At 38.1% G+C, this 25277-nt stretch overlaps 1 protein-coding gene across 1 annotated transcript in view; it reads left to right on the top strand.

Moving 5' to 3' along the window:
- The first annotated feature begins 2405 nt into the window (after positions 1-2405).
- adam19a (ADAM metallopeptidase domain 19a) overlaps positions 2406-25277 on the top strand; it is a 68784-nt gene continuing 45912 nt past the window's right edge. Inside the window, exons 1-3 of the mRNA XM_043245775.1 lie at positions 2406-2924; positions 10782-10861; positions 24789-24865. Coding sequence (XP_043101710.1) covers positions 2801-2924; positions 10782-10861; positions 24789-24865 — 281 coding nt within the window. The 5' untranslated portion in view covers positions 2406-2800. The remainder of the gene's footprint in view (positions 2925-10781; positions 10862-24788; positions 24866-25277) is intronic.

Raw genomic sequence — 25277 nt, 5'->3', positions numbered from 1 at the left:
AAGACAATATTACATACATTACATACATGTTACGTTGTTTTATGGTGTTGTCAGCTGTAACCAAAACTTTCCGGTTGCAAACATTCTTCAAACTACTTCTCGAGCGCTCTGGAGCAGACAGTACGTCACACAGTCTTGGAACAACATGAAGGCGAATAAATCTAGTCATTTTCCCCTTTAATAGCAGGTGTTATTGTGACAACTCAACACTGAAGTATTTACTCATGTTTTATTCCAAATGTTACGTTATGCATTATTTGAAGCTCACCATTTCCTATTTGCGTTCCAATTAATGTGGCTTGACTACTTACGTAATCTAATCAGAACAAAGCAAAATCATTTAACACCTTTCACTTGACGGTTGGCATTTACATAGCAATCAAGAAACAACACAGCTCACTTAGACTTTCTGTGCAAGCAGCTTCACAGCGACGTGAGTGTTGATTATTTGCAATCATCTACACGTGGAGCTCCTCTGGTTTATGGGTCAACAAGATGTCCTCATTGAGTCACGATTAAAGCCCTCTCTGATCATCGAGCAAAGCCACCTGCCTTTAAAGACTGAGCTGAGGTGCACCGTGAAGATTACATCCTAGCTCACATCTGACAGGCCCGTAGCCAAATTACCTGTTGGGAAGATTTACTGTTCTAATTTCAGATCTATTTCACTGGACCTCTACAAGCTCTTCCATTAAATAAGCCATCCAAAAACGAGTTTATGAAAGACACAACTCAGGGTCGAAAATAAATCATCTACCATCTGTCTGCAATTGCAATATTTATCATAGCTTCGTTGAGCTAAGGTATCCGGTCTACAGCGGCATGACCCTACAAGACGGGATATTGCTCAAAGTTTTCAGTGAGTCCAGCAGAAAGGCGGGCGGCCAGGCTTACGTGATACAATCCGAAAAATTTGTTTTTAGTTTATTTTAAGCACCTAATGTTAATCATGTTTTTAGGAAAATGTATTTTAGGTATTTTAAGTCACCCTGCTTGCTTCTCAAATACTTGATTTAAAGCAAAAATATTTTTGTAATAATATAATATAATACAAAAATGGTTTTATCTGCATGTTATACAGTAGAAAAGTGCATTATGATGAAAAGAGGCTTTTTGATGAGGTTCTGTTAAGTGCGTTAACTTTTAAGCGGTCTGAATGCCTGATTCACTTCTGTGGCTTGCTGCTTACGTGGAAGAGCATATGGCACCGTGGAGCCTAAAGTATTACACCATTGTATGTTTCTTTAGGCAGAGAGCTGCAGGCAGCTGGCCAAACTCCCACAGTTTGAATTACAAGACCGCTTGGCTCTACGCAATCTCTTTTATGGCTTGGATGCACAAAGTTGCAGGAGGCCTATTGTACGCGATGCCGTAAACGGCTCGGGCGCTTTGTTTTGATGGTGTTGCTGTGTTTAAAACCTGAATGGATAGAACATTTCCTGATGACTGATGAGTAATGGTAAAGTCACAGAAACCCCTGCACACGCTACGTTAAGGGCTCCATTGTTTCGCTGTGGGGCTTTTCTTCACGGGCCCACAGCTGTTCTGCAGCATTACGTCTTGAATCGCGATGCTGTTTATGTGCCTGATGAGGAAAAAAGGCTTTATGCAGAACTGTGGAAACAACAGAATACAAAAATGCAGGTGAAACTATTATATATTATATTATATATATATTATTTATGACCCTGGTTCAAAAACCAGTCATAAGCATCGCAGGTAAATTTATTGCAAATTAAATTTGGGTTAAAATTTTAGTTTTTTTACTTTTATGCTAAAATTCCTTAGAATGTTAAGTAAAGAAGATATTTAGTACATTTCAATCATATATATATATATATATATATATATATATATATATATATATATATATATATATATATATATATATATATAATTATTAGCTAAGAACTTAATTTAAACAACTTTAAAGGTAATTAAAGGTCTCTCTCTCTCTCTGCCATATTTTATATTTTAGCCAAATATTGTCCTATCCTAAGAAATCATACATCAGTGGAAAGCTTTTTTACTCAGCTTTCAGGAATATTCCCAAAATTATATCAGATATGAAATTATTTTATAATTAATGGAGTATTACTTTTAAAGAGAGTCTTTCTCAGGATTCAAAAACAGTCACATCAGACCGAAAGCCTATTATTAGCATACGAAAACGAGACAAATTGACATAATTGATCATTACGGCATAAAAGTCAACATTGTGACTTTCTAAGTCATAACTATCTCATAAATGTGGGTGACGCACCTCAGCATCTGCACAGTCCAATAGGCTATGGCTTTTACTTTTTAATGTCACCATACAATTTTTACTTGCACGTCATAACTCATGCCACAAATGTTTTCTCTTCTCCTTTGCTTTCCTTGGTGGAAATAATCTTTGGCTTTACAGTACAAACCGGCCATCTAAAGCGAGCCTGCCCATGCTGAGAGACCATTTCAGAGCAGCAGAGCAGCTCGGGCTGTTTTAAGCTGTTTTTCGCAGCAGGGGTCTGTTGAATACAGTGATCATTGAGTCCCACGTTCACTATGCCCGGAGGAAAGCCCCGGCGGGTGTTTTCAAGTGTCCGAGGCTTCACACGTCCTTCCCTTCCTTCCCCGGTCGTGTCGTCTCCTCTTAGCAGGAGGACAGTTTAACTAACACATAATGGTTCGCGTGGCTCACGCAAATCGAGAGGGCAGAGCTTAGCTGACTCAATTACATCTATTTCTTCTTGTTTCCTCTCACGCTGGCGAGTGAATACAGCGAGAGGCGAGACGCGGAAAAGCACCCACCGCCACAGGGATGTATACCAAACACAGACAGAAAAAGGGACACGTTTCATCGACACGATACGCGCTCGTAATGCTATCGGTTTTTCTCTTTAACGGTTTACTGGAAATCGCAGGCGGAAATCCTCGGGAGGAAGGTAAGACCCCGCTCTCTTACCCAGAACCTACTTGGAAAGTTGTTGTCTTTGTCAACCAGTTGCGCGCATCCGTGAAGAAGTTTTCTTGCTAGGGACACGCATTTAAATAACTTTGCAAAGTGTTGGTTCGACGCGTGAAAGCACCGTTCGCTCGGTTTATCGCGTGAACTAATTCCTCCGAGCAATAATTCATCAGTGATTTCTCTTCCATATAAGGATGGCGACGTCGCCCGCGTTTACTAACGCAAGACCACTTTATTCTCAGCGGATCGTTCGCGCCGCTGTCGCTGATGCACGCTTCGGGACATGAGCAGATGAAGCGAGGCTTAATATTGATCTCGGCTGAATTCGCAGGACGAGGGAGAAATGTGACATGCGGCTAGCTGAGCTCAGAGACTGTGATTTTAACCCACAGTTCAAGCCTTTACGGAGACGTTTACTGCCAGGGCTTGGGCTAGCAACATGCATCCGAAGTTCTCATCTAAAATATTCTGCCTTTCTTAATTGCACTATTATTCGGCACTGTGTATTGCCCAGCCAGCGCGGATACTATAAACCCACGTCGTGAAACGACAGCACAGCGCCGCCCAGTTTAATAAGATTTCCGAACGACTCTTGATCGGTCGGTTCTCGTCGCTGAGTCAAAAAGAATCAAGCGAGAGCAGTGCAACCACAGGCGGGTCTCAAATGAGTGACTAACCCGAGTCTGTTATTTTCATTGAATCAAAAACACACGTCGAGAATCAAAAGCGAGCTTTTAGCGAATAAATCTCAAAGGGCTAAAAAACGAGTGACGATTCCCGAACGAACGACTCTTATGAACTGATTCTTCTAGCGAATCTAAAACACTTGATTGAATGATTTGGAGCGGTTACTTAGTTCATTTAGAAACTCTCACTGTGTTATGAGGCAGGACGGGTAATCATAATTTCCGACAATGAGTTTTACTATTATTTATTTAATTATTGGGTGGCTGTTTTGTAAGTCTGTGTAAACTAACTGTATTAAATATACACGTTCTCCCCTCCTCATATTTCCTGTACTTAAAGAATCGTTAATGCGGGCTGTGATTGGTCAGTTTAGAGGACCACGGCCAGAATCTTTATTTAAAAGCAATGAACGCCACAAAACCAAATGAGATTTTTAGACATTAGTCAGTTTTCAGCTGTGTAAAACAATGACGTGATGTCAGCTTTAAAGACCGCGCTCCATTAAACCAAACTGTTATTGATGCTTCAGATCCATTACTGTCAGCATACTAAACCAGAACGTGAGCAAGAAATTCACTCTATTAGCACACCACATTTTCACTGATCGGCAGATGAAAGAGAAAGTGGAAGAGCTTTGACCATTTTTTTCCCATTAGAATATTTCATCACAGCCATCGCTACTCTGTCATTTAAACACTGTGTGTTTTATGGAAACTCAAACAGGCTGTTGGTCTCAGGATATCAGGTTCAGTCCTGTTCCAACAGAAACGACACAAGCTCTCTGCTTGTTCTGCGTGTTTAGAGAACTTGCTACATCTCTCTGAGATTTGACCGGGGACTCTGGGACCAGCACTGAGCTTCAGTCTCCATATTGCGTGACAGACCTTTAATGCATTTATAACAAGGCTAGCGATATTATCTACGGCAGGCGAGAGTTATTAGCAAGAGCAAATATTCTGCTGAGCCGAGAAGTCGACGTTAACATACACCCATAGCTTGTTTATACCTACACGTGGATTTTAAATGATGCACAAAGCTAGCCTTTAGTACTTCTACATACACTAGTAGAAAGTCTTGTGACGTTATAATAATAAATAATATTTGCATTTCCTAATATCGCAGATTGCACGCAAGGCAGGTTCTCATTTTGTATAAGAAATGAAATCTCAATTTAGAATGCAAATATTAAAACTGCTTCACCGCTAGTTTTAATATAGTCAACATATAATAAGCACTGATTCTTGTGTCCAGCGAACATTATTTTAGATTATTACACATAGCTTTGTAAAATACTTCAAGTCAAGTATTTTAGTTTAATGAATGTCTGGAATAACTGACCGCTCATCTGGACAATTGATTTCCCACATAATAGTGTCTATTGTATCTCTGCAGTCTCTCTTTCGCTCTTTCTTTTCATACAATGCAAGTTGTTAATTGATGCCATCTTTCATCTCAAAACAGATATCGACCGTAGTAAAGCTGGCCTTGGAGGACTTCAGCATTACTTTTATGCTGAACATAAAACTTTATTCATTTATGTTTGGGTACAGTCTCCGGCTTGTTCAGATTGTTCCCAAAATGTGCTTTTCCTCGCCTGTCATTCAGATACCCGTACGGTGTCGAATATTTATTACGAACACCGACACAAGTCGAGCTTTCGCTTGAATGAATGAGTTCACTTTCAGTTGCTTACAGTTATCAGAAAAACCCACCAGAGCCAGTGTGACATTGTTCGACTCATAACCATTTAAACATACACAGAAAAAAAAAATCGCTAGTCCTTTTGACTGATTATTGCAAAAAAAAACTGGTAACGCAAAGAATTAAGTGCAAGATTTTGAAGTCAGACCATTTTCTTGTACTCCAGTACGGTGTAGTTTGAAATGGGTCTGCTTTTATCTGCTCGCGGCTGAATTAATTGCAGAGAAAAAAAATAATATAAAGAGACGCATCAATAGTGTTTGTGATTCAATAGTAAATAGTCTGTAGACAGTCCTGTTCGACCGGGGACAGCCTGCGCGTTTTCTATATACTGTGCTGTTTGTTACAGAATGATGTGAAAGCTTGAAAAACTGCAAATGAGACAAATGGTGGAAGACATTGCTCGCATCGCAATTAAATACAAACCGCAGAACTATATAAGTCGAACGAATCCTTCTCGTCGAGAAAGGCCCCGGTTCACTCATTGTAGACTTATTTGAAATATGCACATAATAGCACAGGAAGTATAAATAAGGCAGGCTTTTCGCAGTGGTCTACACACAGCGCTTTGTGCCCGCCACAGCTGCATGGGTTAGTTATATCACCATTATTCATTTATACGCCTTATGTTTATGCGATGAGAAGAAAGATGGATGACTTTGGGTTTCATCAGTATGTCTAAAAAGCCCCTTGTTCCTGGAATGTTCCATTAGTCCCCGGACTACGGTTTTTCTATCAGGATAATGACTTTCATAAATTGGCTCACACAATAGATAATGGTTGTTTTTCCTTGTGAAAGCAACTTTTGTGGCATGGAATCTTATTATAACGCCATCTTTTCTCAAGCTGTAGTTCCACTGTACATCATTAAAAATCCTTTCTGTCTTTCCAAATACATCACGTACTTCAAATATTATCAAGTTGTGCTGCACGCTGCTCTTATCTAAAAGTAGTGTACGAAATTGAGTTGAATGTGCGCTTGTAGAGTACTTAATATCTCAAGTATATAGTCTTAATGAAGTAAAAGGCTATTTAAGGATACTTAAAGTACAGTTTCACACTGTTTGTCAGTACACATGAAAACAGATCTGAGATCTTTGTTTCATGCATCTTTTGTCATGCGTTAAAGCCTTAAAATACTACAGCGTTTTAAGCTAATGCGAAGCACTTGATTTACGTTAAATATAGCGCACTGTATTTTTTCTGTACATTTGCTTTTTTTCATCATTACAAATATGTAATCGTTACAAATAAACACTTGACAAGTTACTCTTTATTTTAAGGTGTCATTGTTACAGTGTAATTATACATTTAAGTACTGAGTTATATTAATTGACTACATGCACTTACTGTATGGTTATGATCAGGATTAGTGTTTGGCTTAGAGTTTCTTTCATGCAATAATGCATAATTAATCGTTATTTTAAAAGTAAGTACAAGTAACGTGTAACAAGGACGCCTTAAAATATAGCGTTACCTAAGTTTAAATAGAAATAATGTTTTTTGTGCCATATCGAATTACTCATAAAGATGTTTGCAAGTGCTGCTTAAATGTAAAATTTACCTATAAGACATTTCATTGTAAATACCATGCAATGTCACATTTATTGTCTTAGCCTGAATATTATTTATGCTAACTACCCCTTTTAAAAGTATGCTAAATTGCACTTCTTTTACAAGAGTGCACACATTGTTAGCATTTCAAAAAATTCTCATGCTTTGTGTGTCCATTGTTCATCAGCTAGAGCGGCATGAACTTCTTTGATAAAGACGTGAGATAAATCTGTGTATCTCAGAACAGTTTGAAGTGCGAGAGGACTTTAGTGCACTCCTACACAAGCAACGCTCGTGGCATTTGAACAAAAAAAAAATATCGAAGGCTGCATGAGTCAGATTGCATTATAAATTGACATTCTTAGGTTGCTATATAATGAGTGAGAGAGAAAGAGTGCTCGTGTGTGTTAGAGAGAGAGAGAGAGAGATAAAAAGAGAGACAAAGGTAATCAGAGAGTGAATCAGAGAGACAAAAAGCTGCAGACAGAGACGGGGAGCGTGGCGGAGCTGTTAGTTGGAAGGTAAGGGAGGAGTTTGCCTGTGTTGTTTAGAGCTGTCACTGAAGACGCCCGGTCCCTGCAGCGCTTTGTGATTGCATTTGGTTTAAAACGGCACCCTGGAAACAGTGATAGAAACAGTTCCATTCAAACCGCTCTATCTCTCTTTCTTTCTGTCTCCTCTCTCACACGCGCACCAGGCACAATTCAGAGAAGAGATCCCCCACACAGAAGCAACATTCAATCTTGTGCCAGCTTATCTCACGCGCACACACACACACACAAATCGTAGTCTGTCATCTGCACCATGCAGCATCTTTTAGAGCGTTTTGGACTTACTAAATTGCAGATGCTTCCTGTCAATCTGATATTGACATGCGTTTTTAGTCCCTGTCTCTCAGCAGTGGTCTATAGATTGGTCAGTCGCAGAGAATTCCTCACACAGTCGGACAGCTGTTGCGACAGACTGATATATTGGCCAGGCCAGTCAATTGCTTAATTTGGAAGTTTTGGTTTGCTAAAATGTAGAAAGATGTCTTGTTGAGGCCAGAGTTTCATGCTGGATTTTACCCAGTCGTAAAGCGATCTTTCCTCGTGCGCATCCTTGCCGATAAACAATTATGACAATTTATTGCAATTAAATTTGAAGCGCATAGTTTATAATAGCACCACTTTTTAAATCGCCATGTACAACAGATAGTCACGTCCCAAACAGCATTAGTTGCACTAATGTGAAGCAATCTTTTGTGCGCCTCAGTACCTCGGCGTTTACCCTTTTCTCAGAAGTCAACCTACAAATGGCATATTTCTAAAACGTTCAGCTGGGACAGGAGCAAAATTACTTTTAGCCCATTAAAAATCTTTTGATAATAAAGCTGTTTTGGAGCAAATATTGTTGCAAAGAACATTACAATACTGCGCATTAGGTTGGCTACATATCAGCATTGTACCAGCTATTTGGCCGCTCTCTTGAAGAACCCATATTGTTTGCAAATTTTAAATACTCTTTGCATGTCTCTCTCTCTCCCCCTATAACTCTCTCAGTAGTGACAGGAAATCATAATCATCTCGTCTGTTTTTCTCTCTATTTGTATTCTGTCCTCGCCGGGTGATCGATACGTTACGTGCTTTCCTAACATCTGTGCTGGATATCTGGATACACTCATTAGGCCTCTTTAGAGCACGGTATGGTCGTAACCTACTTCTGTAACATGTGGTGCAATATTTCATTTGTGACATTTTAAGGCTGACATCCGGTCGGATCTGTCAGTTACACTCAACCTATCCCATCCTCGGGTCTGACCTCAATATTGTTCCTCTCCGTAATGAGGCGTGAGAATCGGGAAATCAAAGATTTCACACGCATTCCTGAGCGGAGGTGTTAAAATATGAGGATTTTTTAGTTTTTTTAATACTCCTGAAGCAAGTCTAAATATACTGTATATAAATACAGAAAGTACTATTTTTTTTTCTAAGGAAAGGGAGAGAGGAAACGAACAGATAGCAAAAAGAGGAAGAATACTAATCCTCTTCTATCTCAGACTTCTACTTTTCTCCTGAGGTCTGTTCCTAAAAACCTGGTAAGAGAGAAAGTGAAAAAGTAAGGCTCTTTGGGACCCCCATGGCAGTTGAGTGACTTGACGGGCAGATAATTGTCGACCAGAGGAAGGTCAATTTCGCTGTGTTTGAAGAGCAACTGCCCTCGAGCCAGCTCTGGCCTTCTTAGATCATTCTTTGGGAACAATGTCTTAGGCTGGCTTGCAGCTAATGCCTTCTCTAAACCTATTAGTTTTGGAAAATGGTTTTCTCTAGAGGGCCATAGTCTGCGTTGATGGATTCTCTGGATTTATGTTGTGCAGGCGACAGGCTGATTATTTTACGTCCCCCCAACCCTCAAACTTGGCCTTTGATGATGTTTATTGTGGAAAAGAGCCGCGGTTACAACCGGAATAGACTCTGAGAAACATCGCACCGTGATTGACAAGCCGCAGCGATTTAGATGGCGCTGATTTAAGACGAGTCAGATATTTTAGCATTAGAAGAGATGAGACCATTAGAATTTGGAAATAGAAAAGCAAATTGGAAAAAAGATGGTCTCGTGAGGAGCATGCCGACACACTCCCCTCCCGATCAATTATATTGCTTCCTTTTACCGCGTGTCATATTTTATAAACTCCGGCCATAAATGGATATGGCGAGGTCAGTAATGATCTTATTTTTCCACATTTGTGGGCATGACAGCTCTGTGTGAGACCCCGAATGTCTGGGATCAAGCTGAGAGGGGATGCTTATTTGTTTCTTTTTGCAAAGAAAAGTGCTATCGTTGGGAAAGAGAGAGGGAGGTAAGAGAAAAACCCACACCTCTCATTATCTCTCCCCTCTTGTTCTTCTCTTTATCAGAGAGAATGCATAGCCAGTTTTGCTGTGCTGATAATCAACTTGTAAAAGCTTGTAATTTTAGCGTCTAATTTTGGATCCCTCAAGAGCTTTAAATCAAGTGCATGAAAGCTGAGTCGTACAAAATGATTTATGAGGATGATTATTCCTCTTAATCATGAGTGATTGAGGGAGATTAATAGTGTGACCTGCTGCCCACTTTCAGCTGCCTCTCTGGAGTTGATTAACTTAATACCGGGCCTAGATTGCCAAACTCTGTTGTACTCTCATAAGTAACGCGTCCATGTTCAACTTTCATAAGGTTTCAGGCTTGATAAAAGCACAAACATGGTTAGGAGTCTGGGGGTGTCTGCAGGATTTCATCTCGGGGTACACATTGAAACCAGACCAGGACCCTAATTCAGTAAATCTCAGATCATTTAGCTGCTTTTTATTGTGATGTGAAAAATGTCATATGATAATGCCACTCAAACTTCATTGAACAGAAGATGTTTTTTATATATATTAAAAATACACCATTCAAATGATTTGGATCAGTAATCATTTTATTGGTTTCGAAAGAAGTCGCTTATGCTTAAATTAAAAATGCATTTATTGTGCATCTATTCTGTCTGTTTTCTATTTTTATATATATATATATATATATATATATATATATATATATATATATATATATATATATATATATATATATATATATATATATATATATATATGCATCCTTACCGAATAAAAGTATATTAAAATAATTTTTTCTTGGTGGTCACACCACATGACTTGAGCATTTAAAATTAAAGTTGAAATGTGTTCAAATCAAAATGAATAAAAAGATTACATTTCTGAGAACCTGTCGCATGCATTTTAAATGAGATTTTAAAAACTTTTGTCCTTTTCTTTATCATGAACACTCTTATATGTCAATGACCTTAATAGTGGGTCTTAAATGTCAGTAAACATTTATTCCGTCCCATAATTTCAGTACATCTCTTTCTTTTCAGTGGAAGACAGAGGACAGAGAGTGACTGCACACTGGATTTCTAACAGAACAGCACAGCAAGAGACTCAAACATCATTTGAGGTAACTATCGCACAAAAAATGAAATATACACTACATACTTTTCTTTAAATATTTATTCGTTTCAGGACACTAGAGTGATGTTTAGTTAGATGGTGTACTAAAGACACATTGTTGTCTTGGTCTCAGCAGTAAGTTTTCCAAACAATGTGGTATGTTGTGCAAAATGGATGCTTGTAGATTTCAGCCATGTGGCAAATGTCTTCGTAATATGTAATTTAATGGACAACATATAGATTTTTTCTTCATGAAGACGGTCAAGCCAGTGTCTTACAAGCCAGTCCATTGGGCACTTAGAAGGATGTAGTTGCTGTCTCTTGCAGCTGGCGGTGGCAGCATCACTGCCAGAAAGCAGCTCCTGATAAGCACCCTGGGGTCCTGGTTCTTGTTATCTGAATTATGAAAACTTGTACAGAAACTGGTGTGTATTTCAGGCTCTTCCTTTATGAGGAAGGCCTGGGATACAGACAGACCCTTGCGTTTGGTCACTGCAGGTGTTCTAACATTCAGAGTTTCTAACAAGCTACTAGAAAGATTTTTCTTCATGTTCTTTTGGAGGAACCTGATGATTCCACACAGAGACCGCCTGCCTTCTGAAGCACCTAAAAGAGCCCCTCTTTATTCAAGTCAATGACAACAATGCAGCGGAGTTTTAGGCAGCTGCTCTAATCCTGTGTCCAGTTGTCGCATGATAAGCATTCAGTGGTGACAGTTCTGGAGTAATAGTCTACCCATTTCTCCGTCTATTCACCCATCTGGAAGTTTTTAAAAACATATGAATATTACATACCATGTGTATCAGCCGCCCACTCTCCAGTTGTCTATATTAACCACAGAAAACCTCATATAAATATTACATACCATATAAATAATTCATAAAGTTCACAAGTGAAATAGTTTGACCTGACTAGAAAAATCCATTCCCATTGGATGATTTAAAGTCCCAGCTCTCCCTGCTGAAATGTTCCTTTCCTTGAATAGCGTAGCTGCATTTTCATGTGCAATGCAGCCTCTCACATGTGAGTGCACACATATCCTTTTGCACTCCACTGGAACATCCACTCATACTGATTCCTCTGTTATATTGACATCTGTGCTCCGTCTCAAACTCAGTGCCCTTCGGATGCGTCTAACCTTCTTGGCTTGTTGTGAAATCCTTAGACAACCTGAAAATGTCAAGCTAAATGCCCTAAAAGAAGTCCAGTTGAACCTACATGAGAACAATGATGAACCCGCAATAATAAACATGAACGTATTTACCACCGTTGTTTTCTTAGCATACATTGCATAATCACTAAGGGGCGGATTTACTAAGCAAATTAGCGCTAGAGCGCAATTCGTGAGGGGAAAAAATCTGCTGGTGAATTACTAACAATGCGCAGAATACACAGATGCAGCCAGATCAAGAGATTTTTGGTGTGAAATAGTGGCATACTATTAATTTGATGAGCGCAAACTTTAGTAAATCATATTGCGTGATTCATTTCAATACACTGCTCCCATCATTTTTGCATCTGAAAGGGCAACTCCTACAAACACGTATTTAAATAACAATCCTTATTCCTTGTTTCTGCAAATTGTGCGTCTTTAGTAAATCAGTGCTATTTTAGCGCCAAAACATGTTCGTAAATCTCGCCCTTAATGGTCAGTCGATGGACATCGGGTTCTTGGGAAGTTTGTCAACCTTACCAGTATTTCTTTTTGACCAATATGGAAGTAATGTCTGTCCTATGGGTCGTATATGCATGGCATGACTCAGTAAGGGCGTCATGAACCTATTTTCTGGTGGGGTAATAGCGCCAGTTCTGGCTCACCTGGTGCCCTACCAATATAAGACACAATAAAAAGAAAAAAAAAACATATTTTTGCAGTTTATTAGTTTATTATAAATGTGAGACATGCTATTCTAGGATGTTCAACACTTTGATCCATGAGGGAAAAGTCACGAGCATTGCTAGTCATCTATATTAAATTCCCAGATTTAAAAATCCACTCTTTGGAATCCACAGAACCTGAGTGAAGCATGTGCTCAGTTTGAACAAACATGGCGCTTTTGACTCGGAGTGTCTGGAGCCAAACAGATTCTGTCAGCTGTTGTTTTGCCACTGGTGCTGACTATTGATGCGGTGGCAACTTCTTGACATTTAGGTCCAGCCTGTGAATATGTCACCATCTGTAGAGAAAAATATCCAATCACACGGCCACGTTTCATGGAAACAGCACCATGAATTACTTTATATGGCACAGCAAAACGGTCGGATATTCATTTTCTATAAGAGTTGGTGATTTCCTGCAACATACTGGATGCGGCGACTGTTGCCAGCGCATAAAGAACAGAGCTAAGCTTTATGCAGATGAGGACCAAAGTGACAACTACCAGTGTGAGGTTCCTGCTTGAAACCAACAGCTAGGCTTAGCTACCTCGAGCGATTTGATGGCTGTCTGTGAGAACGCTGCTTTGTCGCTTCACCCTCGCTGCTGGTGTCTCTCACAGGCTTGCGCGTTCACTGAATAGTTGACTTCACAAATCGACAGAAAACACATGTTTGCGCGCTCGCTCACAGGCCATGAGAATCTGGACGTTTGATTGAACTTCTGGCTCTTCTGGTGATGATGTAATGAGTCACTGTGCTGTTTGGAGCTTGGCTGAACGCATGTCAGGCGGATGTAATTTTATATGCTGAAACAAAGACACACACACACACAGACACTCTTCCCTAAGGATGGGGGCAGGGGAACAGGCCGCCTGCCAGAACACTGAGTGTATGAAGGAAAAATGTTAGCTACTTATAGCAAAAGAAAATCACTTTCTGCCTCTTTGTGTGTCACCAAGCATAGAGCATATGGTTTAGATTTTTCCATTTTTTACCCCAAATTCCCCACACAGATACGTGTCTGTCATAGGTTTTCTTTTTGCTGATAAGTAGATGGCTGTCAAGCAGTGGCAGTTTGGTATGTGGTGGGCATATACAGGCTACAGTGTATATATATATATATATATATATATATATATATATATATATATATATATATATATATATATATATGTGTGTGTGTGTGTGTGTGTGTGTGTGTGTGTGTGTGTATTGCTTTATTTTTCAAATTAAATTTTTTTGTTATTGTGTAGAACTCATCTCAACATTTCATGTGGAGTTTATAATAATCTGTACGAATTTGTGAGGAATCAAAACCAAGTGACATTTATTTGAAAGAAATATAGCATATTTTATTTTCGTTATTTTTTTTATTTTTTTATCTTATTTGTATTTATTTGAAAAGATACCATTCACAATGTGGAACGTTAAAATAAAATAACAGATTTTCCATAATATGCAACCTCCAATATATTGTGCATATGCACACACAGAGAATGGATGAATTAATGAATAAATAGATTTAAAAAAAAAGCTAATACATCGCAACCATATCACTGCATATATTGGTAATGAAAACATTCATTGAAACATTTTTTAAAAGAGGTTTATGTTTAAATCATGAAACAGCTAAAATGTTATTCTAGTCGAATTCCTGATGGTCAAAAATGTTTGTAGTTAATGTGATGAACTATGCCAATGGTAATTCTGTAAGGACACCTGTGTAAATCTGAGTGGAAATGCCTTCATTCGTCCACAAACACCAGATGGTTAAATGTAATTGCAGAAAATGGCACAGAAATGTGAAGATGGTTTACAAAAAAAGAAAAGATTATGCCATTTTAAGTAAATTTCTTTGCAGATGGAACTTGGTTTCGTATTTTACATCAAATGTAATGTCATACTTTAGAGTCCAAAAGGGTCCAGTGTTCAAACTTTTCTGGTATTTTAGACTCTTTTTCCCTTTTTTTTACTGTTTTAAATATTTTCCAGGCTGTACGCTGAGCTATTTATAATGAGCACACCACCATGAGCCAAGGCTAATGAGTTATGTTGTATATCTGAGATAATTGCAAGGTTTGTTTTGGCTAACACTTTACATTTACCACATTCACGATGAGTGCAATATATATACGTTTTGGTCTTGAGCAATACACAAATAATTTAGAACGCTGACCATTTTATTAAATTCCTCGTAGTTCGTGTATTTGCTCTGTGAGAAATATTCTCAGTCTCATATTCTCAAAGACCATACTGCCCTGGATGACAACATTTTTTGCAATTCCTCCTGCTGAAAGCAACCCAGAGCATGATGATGCCACCGGCGTCCATGAAAGTAGGAATAACGCCCCTGACGGTCGAGCTGTGTTTGATGTATTCATGTAGACACATATATCTATAGTAACGATCAATATGTATGAATACCTACTGAAGCTAATGAAATTTTATGTCATTGGTAAAGTTTAATATTTTGGGTCTCTGAATAAAAGGCAAACTTTCTTGGAACGGCCAGAATTGACAGCAAGCATACCTTTACAGAATATAACAATCAATGATAACTTAATATGTACATAACTCTGAGTTTCAAAATAAAAACTGCACAAGTCAATATTATTTTTTTTCCCCCCTCCCAGAAAAGAAATGGCCAAGAACTCGCAAAAAATGCAATGTGCATGATACTGCGTATAATATCACAACTCCTCAGATCTTTCAAGATATCTGATTTGAAAAATCTGGGAGATGGATGAACAGAGGAAAGACTGAAAGACTAAAGGAAGAAACGACTTCACTGAACCATTGCACCTTGCAAATTATATTAAGAGCATATTTTGTTTCTGCATTGTGATTTCATGTATTTTTATAAAGCTTAAATGAATTTCATTTTGGGAGCGTAAGCGATAATCAATACTCAGAACGCCGGACTGGAGGTAAAGAAGTTAAGATCGCTATTTCAGATGTTTAATGTTTTACATTCTACATGTAGAAATACAACATTTAACAGAGAGAATACTCTGAGAGTTCAGTCAGAGAGCAAGAGCCAGAAGAGCAAGAGTGGAAAGTTACATGGGAGGACGCCCAAGAAACAAAAATAAGCACGTTTGACACCAGCAATCCTGCAAGGAATTAGATTTGTTTTTCCCCACCCTACGTTCCTCTTTCGTCTCTCCTCTATCTCTCTCTGGCTTTCACTCTCAATCATTCTCCCCCCCTTTCATTCGCCGCTCCATCACAGTCACTCTCCGTATGGCTCTCTCTTTTTCATTCTATCCCTCTAACTTTCCCATCCCCTGTCCTTCCTCTACTTCCAGAGGCTTTTTTTTTGCACTGACAGCGTTATACTTTTTGACCTCCAGAATTAAAACCAACATTTGAATGGCGCTGAATAGAGCCTGAAGTCCCACTTTAAGTGAAGTAGTTGCTGCTGAATTTGCAGCTATGACGGAATAGGCTCATTTGTCTTAGGACGCGGGTCCCCGAGATGAACCTGTCTGGAATTTGGGTCACAAGCAGGTGAATACGTGTTACAAGACTGTGTGATTACAAAGCTCTATTAATGGGTTTTTTTTATGTGAGTGTTTGTTTGTGGGTGTTTGCTAGTCCGAAGGTAGGTCGGTGTGTTAAAGAATTGATAAGCCACATAATAAGACAGTCTGGCACAGTCCACATGCTCCAACTGAAAGTCGTTTTTGTACAGTTCAGGAAATCTTATATAAAATGATGTAGGGAGTTTAGAAAAGGAGCACTGAATGCTCAGACATACACACACTTGAACATCGCCTCACAAAGCAGCATACAAAAACTAGCTCAGACATGGCCATTTTTATTATTTAATAATGTTTCTTCATTCAGTGTTGTTTTGTTGGACAGATGAGTCACCTGCGGTGAGAGGTGGATGTGCGTTAGGACGACTGGCCAAAAATATATTCATTTTAATGATTATTTTGAAGGACATCAGAGTTTTTATTCAAGCAAAGGCTGGTTATGTTGTGAGTCATGTTTAATTCCAAAACGGTCTGGACGCATGCTCAAAAAGGTGGACGTTCAGAGATTTTGCAGGTGAATGTGAAAAATTCATGTAATTAGGCCATAGCACGTACGCAGTGTTAGTGCATGACTGTGTTGGTTTGTGTGTTGTTTGTACCGTGAAACCTCTCCGTCTGTATTGTAAGTCTTTGGATGTATTTTCAATTAGGTCTTCTGAGCCATTATTCTCAATGAAATAGTATGTTAATACGGGTAAAACAGCTGTAAAGAATTATCTCTGTGTCATGTATTTTTGAGAAGATGCTTTTATTATGTTCAGCATAAAGGCCACTGAACACTAGAATGAAAATTGAAGGTCATTTTACTTAGTAACTAAAGAATAAAGTTAAGAATGTTTTATATTCCCAGAAATTTACATTTAAAAAAAAAATGTAATTATCGTTTTTCTCAAAGGTCACTTCTTAGGGTTTAGGGCCAGCCATTTCCGTAGTCAGATATGAGGTGTATTTTTCATGTTTAAAAATAAAATCAGTTTTCTGAATGAATAAGCTGTCATTTAAACCTCCTCATATGAGTCGCTGCATATAATTTAGACTATTTCATACAATTCTGTTGTAACTTTGATGTAAAAATGTTGGAGAAGAATGTGTCACTGAGAGAAGAAACGTTATCAAACCTATAAAAAACTGTAGCATTTAACATGCAATTATTTATCAATTCTAGGAAAGGTTATTTTCCTGGCCAAAGAAGAGTAGTTTTCCTACTCTGCAGTGCTAGCAGTAATTTAGCATGTAGCAAGGGTCAACACTCAGTGAAATTGTGAGCAGCACCCAGAGACCATCAATTGTGAATATAATGGATTTAATAAACAAGGCTATAGATGACATACAATACGTTAACAAAACACTTATACATAGGATAAAGGAAAGGAAGGAAGAGAGAAAGAGAAGGAGAAGAATGGCAGTATTTCACATCAATTAACTACAACCTAGTGAGAATCATCAAAGAATCAAAATTCAACTTAAAATGGGCTAAAACCAAAACACGCATCCAACTAGTTATAAAAGTTACTTGCATTAGTTTTTGTTGCTGCAAAAGAATCCTGATGCAGCAGACAAGAAGTTCTTGATGGTTTCTCTAGGTGTGAGCTGGGGGTTTTCCTCTGGTTCCTCTTGAAGGTTGGAATGTCCACAGAGAGATGGCAAAGTTATTTGAAGGTAACTACCAGAAGGTTGGACTCAAGAGTTGAGTCTGTAGAGTATCTGTCTCAAAGAAAAGAACATTTTGAGCATTGAATAGTTGATGTTAGGGACTTTTTGATAGTTCCCTGACACACCCACTGTTTGATTGGAATTGCCAATCAGAGGCATGGATTTTGAGCGGGAGAAAGTCTCTTTGTTTGCTTTTATGGCCCATTGACATCTTTATTGCTGGTTTGGAGAGTTGGAGCAACTTTATTCCAAAACACAGTAAAAATGGTATGATGCACTTTGATTCTATACGGTAAATCATCATTTGAGGGATAACAAGGGGAATCATTTTCATACCAGGAAAGAACCCTCTAGAAGATATCAAAGTAGAGATACGCTCATAGACATGAATATAGGAATTTAGGGTCTAACTAAAGCAGATAAGGAGTTGTAATTAGGATAATGAGATAAAGGGACACACATACAACACAAGCATATATGATATATATTCTTGATTGTTTAATCATGGCTTAAAATAAAGAAAATGTCCTTATGTGTGTGCGTGGTGGGTATTGCAATGGCGTGGCCAGACCACGTCTCTGGTGAATCCATAGGTGAATGGCACGGGGGTTTGTTACTCCTCGTTGGAATGTTTTTGGGGCTGTGATGTAGAGAGCCAATCTGTTTAGCATCTCTGTGATAATGGGGGAACCACGGGCAATTTAACACCCACAAAGATGTAGATATGAGGTCCAGGTCTGTAATTTATCTGCAAATGTTTAAAAGGCTAAAAGGGTCCTTTAAGACATGTCTAAACGAACATCTAGATCTTAACCAGACGCAATAAACACGTCTGTCGGTAGAACAAATAGGTTACAAAATAAAATAAAATATGCAAACACTGACCATTAAGTCTACACTGTAAAAAAAAAATGTACAATGTACAGATGGTTGCAGTAATTCTACCGTAAAAAAATATGGTAACAATGTTTTTGGTTTTACGGGTTTAAATTTAATTTGCAGTTAATAGTGATGGGTCATTCTTGAACAATTCAGGGTTTTTTTTAAATCTTTAATGTTACTCGGGAAGAACGAGTTACCTTGGGCAGTAATTTGTTCATTTGCACATGCGCAATGTCCTATAGGTTCTCTACTAATTAGTTCAAAAGACTCAGGAGATGAACTAATCAATTGTCTTTCTGGCTCATACTGCATTGGTTAAAGCTTATTCAGTTATGAAATGATGAACAGACACTGAGAGCTAATCAGGTAAACAATGAATTCATCTTTTATGTTTATCATTGCATTATAGTTTTGTATTGTTTGTTGTGTGATCAGCATTTGCGTAAGTAGTAGATCTGTTAAGAAAATTACACATAAAATACTTTAATTTTGTTAATTGATATGATGTTAATATACTATTAAATTACTGAAATCTGTTTTGTACCTTTAAAATACATGTGAGTCATGTGATGAACCAAAGCCCATCACAAACAGCTTTTAAATATGCTCAGTGTCATTCACCTAAACATGAAATTAAACTGAAATATGCGATAAACAGTAATTTAACAATATTAGATGTACAACTGTAATCAACATAGCTTATAAGAGAAAATAAAAAAAACATCAAATTCAAACAAAATTTTTATGTGCAATGCAGGGAATTTTGGGAACAACAATTTACAACAAGTTTTTTCCCTGTCAATTTTACAGCAATTTACTGTTAACCATTTAAACAGGTTTTTACTGTAGCATTTTTACGGTTTTGTCCCGTTAAAACTATGATCATTTTCTACAGTGTATGCAATATAGTTCAGTATTAAAGTTACATTTTCACAGAGACATGCTAAAAACATTCATGGAGCCTTAAACAAAGTTACTACCTGTATAGCAGTGCTTATTTATAAAAATTAGTCAGCATGATTTGATTATGCCTAAAATGACTTTTTGCTGAGTTCAAAAACCAGTAACATCAGTAACAAACACATATATAACTTCTGAAGAATTTTTAAAAAATTGCACACTTCTAAAAATACTTCTAGAATGTAACTTTTTTTTATTAAATACTGTTGTAACCTATTGCAATATTACACTTTTGAAATTCACTCCGGATAACATCATTCTGCCAAAATCTCACTTTCTCGATCTGGCAAACTCTAATCTGATTGGCTAGTTCCACATCATTTCAGGATGCTTGAGTCTGTCTCAAAATCATGTGGTGTTTACAACATGTAAAGTTGAGATCCACGAGTTGTACACAGTTGGCTTGTATGTCTGTTTAATTACCAGTGTGTATTACTTTAGATGGAATTACAAAATCAAAATTCAAATTCCTCTTTTTTTATACGGGCCTTCCAATAAACCTGTCTCAGCATTTACAAGCAAAACAAACTGTGAATTGCTGACATGTCAGTCAGACAGTCTCTTCCTGTCTAAGCAGACAGTTCTTGGACAGAATAAACTAAACAAGATATTCAGAAGTCTGTGGCTGAGGTCTAAGATAAATATAGAAGAGTAACCTCTATCAAAATTCCATATTTAATGGCCGGGAGGTGTTGGTTTGAACCATCGGGATGTGGCTAGCTGCTTTTAGGCCCAGTTAATTTCCCCCAAATCATCTTTTCTGTGTCTCTCGTGTGACTCCTTTTTCGACGAAGAATGAGCGATGATGAGTCCTCCAGGATGGAATGTCACGAGGAGACTGTGGTAAATTTGATCTGGTGCACACAACTCCCTTAATGGCAGACAGGTTATATTAAAAAGATTGTCCTCATAGCTGATTCCACATCTCTCAAAGCCACATCGTCTACAAAAGCTGATAACTGCGCTATAAAAGGTCTCATATGTGCAGCGCCTGGAAGCTCAATAATCTCTTAGCCCCATTAGTCAAAATATGTCCAGTGAGTTCAAAGGGAAATGTATGCACAGAGAAATACGGTTACCGAAAATTAGCTTCCTTACCAAGTGAATATGAAACTAGGACAATTTGTCATATTGAGAAGCGAGTGGATTTAATATGAAATCATATTTCCTTTGAATCCCTCGGCTGATGTAAACACACTTTCATGAGGTTCTTCTGTGGTCCCAGTCTGCTATTATGTGCTATCATGGTCTCATCTCTGAAAAAGGATGTCATGTTTCTAAACCTATCAGAATATTTACCGAAGCAAAGCACAAGTTGGCGTTCTGTGAAAAAGAGAGTGTGAAAGTACATCAAATTTGAATGCGTCTCTATGCTTTCAATGTTTTTAAACCAATTCACGTGGTAATACATTATTTTCAGCCCATCCAGCTCTCGTGGCTGCATTCAGAATTCATTATTTCAGTGTGGGATTGCCTAACCTACAATGCATTGATACAGATCATTACATCATTTGGGAGAGTAATAGCAAACGTAAGTAGACTTTGAAAGTCAAAACTGTGGTTCACACTTATTTCACCCATTTAGCTTTCTTTTTTGCAAATATTTGCCAAAATTTCATGGGTGCTCTTTTCCATACGACGAAAGTGGCAAGGACGGATTCTGCTAAATACAGCCATAAACATATAAAAAAAGCGATCTTAACTGAAAGTTCATTCAGATTTATGTAAAGCATTTTCAAACACGACTCATTATGCCATGTTTTTTTTTTTTGTGGCAGTGATGCCAAATGTTATTGGTTTCAGTCTTCAGAAGCTATATGACAGAGGAGATTAAGTTATTAAAAATCTTCTGAAGATTTGGGATTCTGTAAAATTTCTTCTTTTCTGTTACATGCACACTCATACAAAGAACAGGCCTTACAGTTTTGGAAGAAGACGAGCAGCTATTCCTCAAATTTCGTCCTTTAGAAAATGTTCTATTGTGTATGAAAATGTTCAGCTGAATTGCATGCTTTGGCATAAATGCAAAGTCCCAGTATGGTGCAGTCTTTCACAAGACTACAAGCTTGCAACCCAGCATGAGCTCTGGGACTGCAGCTACCACGCGCCTGAGTGCCCACCTCCCTGGCTTTGTGTTACTCTTTCATTTATCATTCAGATGTAATCATGTCAACAGAGGAACAACTGATTCCCCTCATATAAATATTTAAACTGAGGTGATGAAGAGCCTAGCGAGGTGTCCGAAAGGGTTTGCTTAATCTAAACTTTTTTGGTTTTTTTTTAAGAAAGATATTGTCATTAGAGGAAGGTGTCTGGGGAAATAATATCATTTTATTTCTACTCGCTATTCAGCAGTTGTTTTTTTCTGAGGGAACTAAACTAAATTGGCTGCGCCTATGACAAAGTGCAAATGAAACCAGCACAAATCAAGCGTTTGACAAGAATGAAATGTTAAATGATAACAGATTTAGGGTGCGCCGACATGTTTTGACTGCTAAATCTCAGGATGTGAATTCCAGAGGTGTTACTTACAAAACTTCACACGGAACATTACGGCAACTTGTGTCATACACTTCTGTACAATCACTTAAAGCAGTCTGTCTTTGAGTCTTCATCTTTCATCTTCCCGTCCTCCCCTTTTCTAACATCCATTTCTCCCGTTGTCCTCTGACATCTTCTCTCGTCCCTTCACCTGTCTCTTTGACAGCGGCGTGAAACTCTTGGGGTTGGTAAGTGATTGCATGTTCAGGAAAAGTGACCCCCCTCCGCAACTCCTCATTTCTTCCTTCTCAACCTTTCCCCGCTTGATTTGTGAGATGTGAACTTGTCTCAAACCTCCTCGTCTCCACTTGCTTTATTCTGTGGAGCTAAAGAACATTCCCCCTCAGCCTAGAACATTCTGACAGATGTCTGTATGTGTAGTCCTGCGGTTTCTAATGCATTTCCTTTCTTCGCATAGAAAATCTGTCTTTATGTTCCAATAATTTCTCCACAGTTGCATCAGAAACTAGATTTTTACTTGTTGTCAAGAAAATGTGAGTGGTTATTGCCCATGCAAAAGTTGCAAGGGTCTTTTGCAGGGTTGCCAGGGTTTTTTGTGCGGAAGCTATGTGGTTTTTCCATTTTTGAGAGTAAATATGATTGCCACTTGCTTGTGCAAATGTTGCTAGAGTGTTGTGGGTTGTTAGCAGGTAGTTGCTATGCGGTTGCCAGGTTGTTGCTACATTTTATGGCAAATATACCAGTCGACCATTAGCTGTTGGTTAAAGCCATAAATCGACTAACTGCGTGTTTGCAATATTAAAGGAGATATATCACAAAACTTTAACTTTTTTCGTGTTTAAGTGCTATATTCGGATAACATAAACTTGTTTGTATTTGACAATTTAAGCCAATAAGACATGAAAGAGAACATGCGCAATATCCTATAGGTTCTGTACTGGAATTTGCTTGAAAGACTATTCAATTATTATTATTTTAGTACTCACAAGCCATGAAAGCTGCTTTCTGTGCATGTGCTTTGGATGTCTGCACTCAGAAATACACATCCACTTTATTCTTCACATAAAAATCTACTGCACGTTGTTATTTTTCTAGTTTTTTTTCCCCTATAGCAACTAATAAACAAGTAGTCGTGCCATAGGCTTGCTTGCGCATTTATAAATAGGTTAAATATCTGGAGTATATGCTTTAAACTCATGATGTCCTCTCTCAATGTTCTGAAGCATCTGAAACTTGTTCTAAACGGCCAGAAAATAAAATTTTTTATCTCCCGCATGTAAAAGACTATGTTAGAAATTGCTGCCAGAGAAAGTGAAATAATTTTTTCACACAAATACAAATAAAATTGGCATGCCTTACCGAAGTGGGATAAATATGCCTTACCGAAATGTGATACGATTAATATTAAGGGGCATCCCTACGCTATGCAGTTGTTTGTGTTCTTTACATTTTCTGAAGAAAATAAATGGTCAGTCGTAGGTGATGTGGGTTGTTGCTAGGGCATTACTATGCAGTTGTTAAGAGTGTAAATTTGTGGTTCTAAAGAAAATATAAGTGGTGGCTTGGCTATGCAAAAGTTGCTAATGTGTTGTGGTTAGTCTCCAGGGTCATTGTTATGCAGTTTCCAAGGTGTTCTGGTCTCTTAAATATTCCTATCCCTAATATACCTCAAGTCATTTTTTAAATTTGTTTATTTTTGGTTACCGGTTTTATCATCTGCCAAGTGAAAAATATACGATTATTTCAGTAAGCACATATCTTTCCATCAAGCCGCTCAATTTTAGGTATCATTTTTGTCCGTAGCACTAATAATGTTCGGATAAACCTCAGACCTTAAGTATGAGCCATAGCGAGCAGGATAGTAAAAATTCAAAAACGCTTCCACCTTCGAATTACTTTCTGAGAATGTGCTAGCAGCAAGATGTTTCACATTTACAATCATTCTTTTTCACTGCTGTTCCAGTCATTTCATGTGTGGTCCCTATAGGGTACTGTTTATACAACATTCTCCCCAAGGTCTGCAGAACATCTTACTGACTTCAGTTGCCGCTGGACTAAGAGATTTTCCATTTGTATCGCAGGACTTTTGATGGCTGGAGGGAAGAGTTGGTGTCTACTGATGTCTGACTTCTTGGAAAGGGTTTACATGGAGGATCAAAGTCCTCAGCCTCCTACCCGTTTTATCTGCTAGCACATGCAGAGCAAACACATGCTAGATGCTAGCTCTGGCCTGCTGGCTTCAATGTGGTTTCTCTCGATGGCAGGGTTTTAAGTGTGCAGCTGACTCTGTGACATGCTTGAATTTTTTAGACATAATTCTTTACTCTTCTGCATTTTTTGAATTTTTTAAAAACGTATCACTTGAGAGGGTTTGAAGTCAATGTTAATTCATCATTCAAAGAATAATGTTGATCTTTAGCTTGTAGCACTATTAGATATACACCGGCTTGCATTTGATCTTAAATTGAAATATTTTTAAACCGAACAGAGTTATATTTCAATTTTCTTTTTCATCAGGTCCTGTTCCCAGAGAGAGGGGAGATTCTAGTCTCAGCCCAGGACTTGAAATTGGTTCTACAAGTTGAAAGAAATCAGTAAGTAACCCCTTTAAATGAATCTCATACACATAATTGAAGAAAAAGTATCTGATTACAAGGCCCCGACGGACTGACATTTGCAAAACACTCTCACACAATGCCTCTTATTTAGTTTCTTTCACACTACTTACTGACTAACTGGAAGGTTTCATGAGTGGACTACTCTGAGTAGTAAATAAAAAGCCTTTTTAAACGTGAGCTCAAGTGCATGCTATGCAAGATAAACATTCAAAATCTTATATACTGCTGTCCGATTTTTTTGCAAACTGTTTTTCAGATTGCTGTGCAGTTAGCTGTTGAATATCCATTGAAATTTAGCATTTAAAAAAAGGCATCTAGATCCAGCTAATAAAGTGGAGATTTGAGAACGGTGCTGAATTTATCTGCGACTGGTAAAACTGCCCAGGAA

The sequence above is a fragment of the Puntigrus tetrazona genome, chromosome 7 (assembly GCF_018831695.1).
Source record: "Puntigrus tetrazona isolate hp1 chromosome 7, ASM1883169v1, whole genome shotgun sequence".
NCBI lineage: Eukaryota > Metazoa > Chordata > Actinopteri > Cypriniformes > Cyprinidae > Puntigrus > Puntigrus tetrazona.
The sequence above is the reverse complement of the archived record's forward strand: the minus strand, read 5'-3'. Positions and strand labels throughout refer to the sequence as shown.